The sequence below is a fragment of the Myotis daubentonii genome, chromosome 15 (assembly GCF_963259705.1).
Source record: "Myotis daubentonii chromosome 15, mMyoDau2.1, whole genome shotgun sequence".
NCBI classification, from domain to species: domain Eukaryota; kingdom Metazoa; phylum Chordata; class Mammalia; order Chiroptera; family Vespertilionidae; genus Myotis; species Myotis daubentonii.
The window spans coordinates 1,478,222-1,487,350 of NC_081854.1; the positions used below are offsets into that span (position 1 = coordinate 1,478,222).

The window sequence follows — 9,129 nt, forward strand, 5'->3', positions numbered from 1 at the left end:
AGCGCTTGGCCCGTCCTGGGAGTGGGCGGATTCATGAGGAGAATGACAAGCCAGGGCCCCCTGGCAGCCAGAGAGGCACCCCCGACCTCCTCCCCCCATTTTATTTTATTTTATTTTTTAAAATATATTTTTTATTAATTTCAGAGTGGAAGGGAGAGGGAGAAACATCAATGATGAGAGAGAATCATTGATCGGCTGCCTCCTGCAGGCCCCCCACTGGGGATCGAGCCCACAACCCCGGATGTGCCCTGACTGGGTATCGAACCCTGACCTCCTGGTTCATAGGTGGATGCTCAACCCCTGAGCCACGCCGGCCTGGCTGAGCTTCTGTATTTGCCACCAATACAATCCCAAGGAATGTGCCAGTCAGGACGCATATGCCTTTAACAAGGGCCAGCCGTGGCTTGTTGAGTGCAATCAGCAGGAGAAGAAGAGGAGACAGGATCCCATACTCCCCCCAAATCCCGCCAGCTGACTCGGTGAGGCCATGTGAAGGCCCGTGGAAGTGAGTCCGGCTGGGCCCTGGCCGGTTTGGCTCAGTGGATAGAGCATCGGCCTGCGGACTGAAGGGTCCTGAATTGGATTCTGGTCAAGGGCACATGCCTGGGTTGTGGGCTCGAACCCCAGTAGGGGGTGTGCAGGAGGCAGCCGATCAATGACTCTCATGATTGATGTTTCTATCTCCTTCTCTCTGAAATCAGTAATTTATATATATAATGAGTCCGGCTGGTGTGGTTCAGTGGTTGAGCGTCCACCCAGGAACCAAGAGGTCCCCAGTTCAATTCACCTTCAGGGAACATGCCTAGGTTGTAGGATCGGTCCCCAGTAGGGGGCGTGCAGGAGGCAGCTGGTCCATGACGTTCCTCTCTCATCGATGTTTGTGACTCTCTATATCCCTCTCCCTTCCTCTCTGTAAAAAATCAATAAAAAAAAGTAAATAAAAATATATATATATTTTTAAAAAGGATCGCGGCATTAGGAAGGTTGAGAACCACTGCACAGAAAAGCTACTTGCTGCAGGGAGGGAACCCAAACTTGGTTGCCCCAATTAAAACATCTTTTTTAAAAAAAAAAAACAAAAACATAACAACCAGGGCTGTCATGAGACAAGACAGAACTGAAGGCCAAGGATTCAGCGGGTTAAAGACGGTCTTTCTCTATTTGACGAAGACGCTGAGTCGGGTTTTCACTACCGTTTATTGAGCTCGTCCTAAACGCCAGACACATGTGTGGCCACGAGTTCTTGATCTACTTGGCAAGGACGTCACAATGCTACACGCAGGCGTCAAAGCACACAGCTGATGAACACGAACACAGACACGGCTAGGAACACTGCACTGGCAGACAGGACTGTGCCAACGGGTTTCTGCGCGGACTCCCTGGCCTCTGGCAGATGCGGGTTTAGGCCACAAGGACCCAGCGCCTGGCTCCGAACAACACGACTGGTGAGACTGAGCTGACTGACCGGGTTTCCAATTCCACGGGCAGAAGCTACGTATTCCTCTTAAATGCCCGTGGCACGTGCGGTAGCGTCGGACACGTTCTGGCCACGGGGAAAGCTTTCTGGAAAGGTGTGGGTGTGGGAAACACATTGTCACAGGCCACGTTCCCTTTCCACCGTGCGGGAAGTCACAGACACAACACTGGTTGTACCAGATAAATAAACCCAATCACCGAGTTTCAAAGCACAATGACCCACGGAACAGAACACGAATGATCGGACCTCACGACGTGGCCACGGCTAGGACTAGAAGCACGTCAGTGCGACTACGTCTACTAGGATAGCACGTGGTTTTGTCAAAAGGAACTGTAAATGAATGAGGTGCTCAAAAGTGGGGACAGGGAGGCCTCCCTGGCTGGGTAGCTCAGTTGGTTAGAGCTTTGTCGGGATACACCAAGGCTGGGGGTTCGGTTCCCAGTCAGGGCTCACACAAGGGTCAACCGAGGAGTGCAGGAGTAAGTGGAACAACACATCGACGTTTCTCTCTCTCTCTCCCTCCCTCCATCTCTCTCTCAAAAGATCACCCGGGGGGTTCCTTCGCCACCTTCCGAACGGGCTTAGATGTAGAACACGGCGGGCATCCCCGTTAACACCAGGAACAGGAAGAGGCCGCACACGATCAGCAGTAAGGTCGTTTGCTGGGGGGGTCGCGGCCACTCCACGGTGCCCTGAAATCGAAGGGGGAGAGAAGGATGAAAGTGGGAAGGGAGGGGCCACGGGACTGACCTGCATGTGGACAGAAGAGCTGATGGAATTCAGGGGCGGATGGAAGATAACGGACGTAGCATCCCTACGCCCCAGAAGAGGAAATATCGGAACGTGGGAGGAAAATTTCAAAGCGATAAAGTCTCGCCATTTTAAATACCATCTCTAGACCAGTGGCTTTCAACCTTGGCTGCACATTAGAATCGCCTGGGAATCTTTTTAAAATCCTGATTTCTGGGCCTCATCCTCCGGAAATTCTGTTTCTTTGTTACTAATGTTGTGGCCCCACCCCATCACAAAGAACCAGAATTTCCGGAGGACGAGGCCCAGAAGTCAGGATTTTTAAAAAGATTCCCAGGTGATTCTAATGTGCAGCCAAGGTTGAGAACCACTGGGCTAGACCCTACTGACCCCCAAATGCCTGTGCGTGTGTATTTCTTGACCCAGCCCCTCTCCCAAATTCCCGACGCATGCATCTCACTGTCTACCTGCCACCTCCACTTGGATATCTAACGGGCATCTTTTTTGGACGGCGTCCCAACCCTGGCCAGTGTTGCTTAGTGGTTAGAGCACCAACTCACCTATTGGAGGGTTGAGGGCTCGATTCCCGGTCAAGGGCATGTACCTGGGTTCCAGGTTCAATCCCTGGCCCCAGTCGGAGAGCATGTAGGGGGCAACCAATCGATGTGTCTCCCTCACAATCGATGTTTCTCTCTCTGTCTCCCCCTCCCTTCCCCCCTCCCACTCTCTCTAAAAACCAATGGACAAATATCCTCGGGTGAGGACAGTTGAATGGTTGGGGGATGTTCAATGGGTAAATGGGAGGGTCAATGGATGGAGAAGCAGATAGAGAGATAAGGTGGGTGGGTGGGTGGGTGGATGGATGGATGGATGGATGGATGGATGGATGGATGGATGGACGAACAGAAGGACAGACAAATTAATAAATGGATAGGTGGATAGATGGATGGATGAATAAGTGGTTGGATGGATAGATAGATGAATAAATGGATGGATGATGGATGAATGGATGGATGGATGGATGCATGATGAACAGATGGACAGATGGGATGGATGGATGGGTAGATAGATGATGGATGGGTGGAATGGATGGATGGACGAATAAACAGATGGATGATTGATGGATGGATGGATGGATGATGAACAGATGGACAGATAGGATGGATGGATGGGTGGATGATGGATGGATAAAATGGATGGATGGATAGATGGATAAGTAAATGGATGGATGGATAGCTGAAAGAATGGATGGAGGATGGATAGATGGGTGGATGATGGACAGGTGGATGGCTGGAATGGATGTGTAACGAGTAGACAAATGAAAGTTAGGGTGGCTGAATGAGGGGGTAGATGAATGAGTAGTTAAGTGATAATGAATTTATGAGTGAAGAGTTGAGGGTATTTGTGGTTGGAGTTACACACACCCCATGGACACCTTCCACGCGATGTCTGACCTCCAAAGAAATGTGTTCTGTTTCCCGTGGGCGACCTCGTGGGGCTCACATCCCTCAACAGACGTTTGTGGGGCAGGGAAATGGCAGGAAGGGAGTGAGACAGCTCACTGAGGTCGCAGGTGGGACATTCATGACAGAGGCGGGAACCCCGACTTACCCGGGATTCCTCCGAGTCATCTTCCACCGCTTTCCACTCCTGGGGGAGCCTGGTCTCTTGAGAAGACACGTCTGTGTGAGGGGGAGGTGGGTGAGAAAGGAGCCGGGGGCAAGAGATCAGGCCAGCTAGGGGGCTCTGCTTGTTCTCTCTCACATCGATGTTTCTCTCTCTCTCCTCCCTCCCTCTCTCTCTGCCACTCTCTCTAAAAATCAATGGAAAATAAAATAAATAAATAAATAAAATCAATGGGAAAAATATCCTTGGGTGAGGACTAACAAAAATCTATAATATTAAAAGTGTAATATGCTAATTAGACTGGACATCCTTCCAGACAACCTTCTGGACGAAGACGGGCAGCGAGGGAAGCCTGGGTCCCTCGGGTGCCAGAGTGAAGGCGGTGCCGGCAGCCGGGGAAAGGAAGGCCTACTCTGCATGAATTTCGCACATCGGGCCTCTAGTCTATACTAATAAAAGGGTAATATGCTAATTAGGCCAGGAGACCTTCCGGACATCCTTCTGGACAAAGCCATGGTGGCGGGGCCAAGGCAGAGGCGGTTAGGGGTGATCAGGCTGGCAGGGGAGGGCAGTTGGAGGCGATCAGACCATCGGGGGGGGCAGTTGGGGGCGATCAGGCCAGCAGGTAGAGTGGTTAGGGGTGATCAGACAGGCAGGCAATTGAGAGGTTAGGAGCCAGCAGTCCTGGACTGCGAGAGGGATATCTGACTGCCGATTTAGGCCTGAGGGGTCCCAGATTAGAGAGGGTGCAGGCCTGGCTGAGGCACACCCTGCCCCTGTGCACAAATTTCGTGCACCGGGCCACTAGTAACTAAATAAAACTTGAAAAACGTGTTGAATGGGTCAGTGAAGCAACGATTGTCTCATCCTCCCCAGGCTCTGCCCCGACTTCCCCACCACCTCCCGCGGGACCTGCGCCCTCACCTTTCTGGTCACCAGCACCGGCAGGCACCCTCACCGCCACCCAGTCCTGGAGGAAGGCGGCACGCCGGTCCCAGGCCCTGCTCTGGTCCCAGGTCCTGCTCTGGTCCCAGGCCCTGGTCTCGTAGGGCACCCTGGTCTCGTAGGGCACCCTGGTCTCGTAGGGCGGCAGCAGCAGCTGGGTCATCTCGGGCTGCATCACCCCCCGCAGCTGCTCAGGCCGCAGACTCTGCATGTCTCCAGGTGGTCTTCTCCTCGGTCCAAAGGTCCCGTCGGGTCCCCTGGGCGCAGGCTTGGAACCTGAGGACCAACAGACATTCCGTCATCCAGCAAGTACGCACGGAGCGCCATGGGTGCCAGGCGCTGGTCCTGGGCACCCAGGGACGCACTGACTGGAGCAGGGCTCCCTGCCCTCCCCTCATCGGGTTACCGTCTAGTGCGGGGAGAGAGACAGACAGTGTGTGGAACGATGATGCGTGCTCTGGAGACAAATAAAGCAACACACACACACACACACACACACACACACACACTCACACACACATACACACACACACTCACACACACTCACACATACACATACACACACATATACACACACATACACACACACTCACACGCACACATACACACACACTCACTCACACACACACACTCACACACACACACATACACACACATACACACATACACACACATACACACACATACACACACATACACACACATACACACACACACACACACTCATTCCATGTGCCAAGGCAGAGCCAGGAGTTCCTGGGAGACACTCACACACAGACTCCCTCTGGCTGCAGAGCAAAGGGTCTGTCCCCCCACCAGCCTCCTGCAGGCCTGGCTTTCTGTTTTGCTGTCATTAAAAAAAAAAAAGTAAGAGCCCTGGCCGGTGTGGCCCCGTGGATAGAGCGTCGCCTGAGGACTGAAGGGTCCCGGTTCGGTTCCAGTCAAGGGCACAGGCCCGGGTTGTGGACTTGATCCCCAGTGTGGGGCGTGCAGGAGGCAGCCGATCCATGATTCTCTCTCATCGTTGATGTTTCTCTCTCTCTCCCTCTCCCTTCCTCTCTGAAATCAATAAAAATACATTTAAATGAATAAGTGGAACAACAAATTGATGTTTTTCTCTCTCTCAAAAAAAAATCAGGACAAAACACACCAAAGGCAGATGCTCTACTTCAAAGAAATGTGAGCAACCCAACAACCAAAGCCTGTGCGACCATGTCTGGAGCCTCGTTCAAAGGCACCTGCTGTAATAACCAATTTTTTAAATGAGACACTCAAGGAAATTTGATTCTGGGCTGAGTACTCTGTGACATCAAAGAATTCTCATTGATTTTTTTAGTGTGGAAATGGCCGTGTAGGTTTGTAAGAAAATGTCCACATTTTCTTTGTTTAAGGGATGGGTTTGTCTAACTGGCTTATTTCACTTAGCACAATACTCTCCAGGTCCCTCCATGCTGTCTCAAAGGGTAAGAGATCCTTCATTTTTACGGCTGCATGGTATTCCATGGTGTACATGTCCCACAGCTCCTTTATCCACTCATCCATGGATGGGCCCTTGGGCTGTTCCCCGATCTTGGCTACTGTAACTTGAGCTGCTATGAACATAGGGGTGCGCACATTCTTTCTGACTGGTGTTTTGGGATTCTTGGGATATATTCCCAGAAGTGCACTGCTGGTGGGAATGCAGACTGGTGCAGCCACTGTGGAAAACAGTATGGAGTTGCCTCAAAAAATTAAATATGGCCCTAACTGGTATGGCTCAGTGGATAGAGCGTCGGCCTGCGGACTCAAGGGTCCCAGGTTCGATTCCGGTCAAGGGCATGTAACTTGGTTGCGGGCACATCCCCAGTAGGGGGTGTGCAGGAGGCAGCTGATTGATGTTTCTAACTCTATATCTCTCTCCTTTCCTCTCTGTAAAAAATCAATAAAATATATACTTTTAAAAAAAAACTCATCCTATTTAAAAAAATATTTTTAATATGGAACTGCCATTTGACCCAGTGATCCCACTTCTAGGGATGAACTGATTAGAAAAAAAAAAAAACACAAAACCCACCTGTGGCACATTTACACCATGGAATACGATACAACAATAAGAAAGAAATGTGTTTTACCCTCTGAGACAGCATGGAGGGACCTGGAGAGCATCATGTTCAGTGAAATAAGACAGTCAGAGAGAGACAAGTACCACATGATCTCACTCATACGTGGAATCTAATGGACAAAACAAAATAGAGCCAGAGACATAGGAGCATGCAACAGACTGGCATGTCTCAGAGGGGAGGGTGGGGGCGGGAAGAGATTAAACAAAGAACTTACGTGCATCTATGCACAACCCATGGACACGGACAATAGTGGGGTGAAGGCCTGAGGTGGAGGGAGGGTAAGGGTGGGATGGGGGACATCCGTAATGCTGTCAACAATTAAAACACATCTTTAAATTTAATATATATATTTATTTAAAATAAAAAAGTAGCCCTAACCGGTGTGGCTCAGTGGATAGAGCATCAGCCTGCGGACTGAAAGGTCCCGGGTTCGATTCCGGTCTAGGGCATGTACGTGGGTTGCGGGCACATCCCCAGTGGGAGATGTGCAGAAGGCAGCTGATCGATGTTTCTCTCTCATCGATGTTTCTAACTCTCTATCTCTCTCCTTTCCTCCCTGTAAAAAATCAATAAAATATATTAAAAAAAATATATATATATAAATAAAATTAAAAAAGTAGAAGGAAGACAGTCTGGGAGCCAGTGAGCACAGGCGGTGGGCTGGGGAGGTGCAGGGGGTGGTGGGAGGGGCCACAAGCACAGACACAGTTTCCAAGAAACCCAGACAAGCCCTGGCCCGATGGCTCCGCTGGTTGGAGCGTTGTCTTCTACACCAAAAAGGTTGCGGGTTCGATTCCCAGGCAGTTCACATACCGAGGTTGGGGGTTCAATCCCTGGCCCGGGCAAGTGTGGGAAGGCAACTGATGGATGTCGCTCGCTCTCTCCCCCTCCCTTCCTCTCTCTCAAATCAATAAAAACATATCCTTGGGTGAGGATTTAAAAGAAATAAATAAGAAAGACAACCCAGACTTCAGTGTAGTGAAGGCCAGAGGGAGGGAGGGAGGGAGGGAGGGAGGCAAAGGGGGGGGACAGGAGGGGGACATCTGGTAACAGTGCCAATAATTAAACTAAAATTAATCCGCCTGGATGGAAAGCTGTTTCGTTTCTGGTTTTGTTTTATTTTCGGTGGGAGACGTCCTGGATCCTGCGTTTAAGCCCAGGGAATGCAGGGGGGAGGGTGGCGGAGGGAGAAGCCGAGAGCCACGGGTCCAGGGCGGAAGGAGCTGGATGTGCTGATGGAGGAGGGAGGGCGGGGCGGGGGCGGGGGGCAGGGGGACGGGAATGACAGCGACGACAATAACAGTAACTGCGGCCAGGCGGCCGGTCCGCATTGCGGCGATGGGCCAGGCGCTGCGCACGCGCGTCCTGTGGCTGAGCCCCCGCGGCAGACACTGCGGACGGAGGGCGCAGGCCCCGGTCCGGGCCGCAGGGCTCCCTGGAGCCGGCGGGGAGGCGAACCCCGTCTCCCTGCCCCGAACGCCCAGCCACTGCGGGGAGCGGGGGGGGACACACGTACCCAGACACGCCCGGCGCACACGCGCGCGGGGAGGGCGCACCGGGACACGGAGCCCCCGCGGCAAACCGCGCGCGGACAGGCGCGGGGACATCGGCGCAGGGCACCCGCCCTCCCGGCGTCCAGGCCGAAATTCAGGGGCAACCAACCCACCGGCCGGGGCACAGCCCGACCCAGCCCGCGGCCGCCTCTGCAGCGGCCCTGGCCCCTCGCCCCGGGCGCGCTCGTTCCCATCCCCCCGCGCGTCCCGGTCCCCCCACCACCGCCCGCGCCCCCAGCCCCGTTCCCCGCCCCCGCCGCCCGCGGGGCCCCTGGAAGGACTCACCCTCCCCAACCAGACCCGTCCAGGCGCTGCTGCAGAGATGGCGCGGCAGGAATCTCGGCTGCGCAGGCGCGGAGGCTGCGGATGGGGTTGGGGTGGGAGGGAGGGGAGGGAGGGGAGGGAGGGGAGGGTGGGCGGCTAGTCCCCTCCTCCTTCCAGAGCCCGGGAGCCTGCGCCTGGCAGGGGGGAGGGTGTGGGGAGGGGAGCGGAGAAGCCGCAGTGACGCCCTGCCCGCAGCGCGGGGGGTGGGCCCCAGCCGATGGGCCTGGAGGTTACGTCCACATCCCACTAAGCCCGCAATGGTTCTCAACCTTCCTAATGCCGAGACCCTTTAATCCAGTTCCTCATGTTGTGGTGACCCCCAATTTCATTGTTACAAATTGACCATAATTAG

General features: G+C 53.4%; 1 protein-coding gene across 1 annotated transcript; it reads right to left on the minus strand.

Annotated features, from left to right (window-relative positions):
• Positions 1-1,180: 1,180 nt before the first annotated feature.
• SMIM17 (small integral membrane protein 17) lies at positions 1,181-8,844 on the minus strand. The gene is made up of 4 exons (XM_059665111.1): positions 8,739-8,844; positions 4,778-5,074; positions 3,839-3,909; positions 1,181-2,169 (listed from the first exon to the last, which is right to left on the minus strand). The coding sequence occupies exons 2-4, from the start codon at positions 5,007-5,009 to the stop codon at positions 2,059-2,061; spliced, it is 414 nt and encodes a 137-aa protein (XP_059521094.1). The 5' UTR covers positions 5,010-5,074; positions 8,739-8,844; the 3' UTR covers positions 1,181-2,058.
• Between the last annotated feature and the right edge of the window lie 285 nt (positions 8,845-9,129).

What these genes read in the sequence shown, in the direction of transcription:
- SMIM17 (XM_059665111.1), bottom strand. Translation starts at nt 5,009, where the DNA reads ATGCAGAGTCTGCGGCCTGAGCAGCTGCGGGGGGTGATGCAGCCCGAG. An exon ending in CGGTGCTGGTGACCAGAAAG is followed by an intron (nt 3,910 to 4,777) that starts GTGAGGGCGCAG and finishes CCCCTCACACAG; the next exon opens with ACGTGTCTTCTCAAGAGACC. An exon ending in ATGACTCGGAGGAATCCCGG is followed by an intron (nt 2,170 to 3,838) that starts GTAAGTCGGGGT and finishes CTTCGATTTCAG; the next exon opens with GGCACCGTGGAGTGGCCGCG.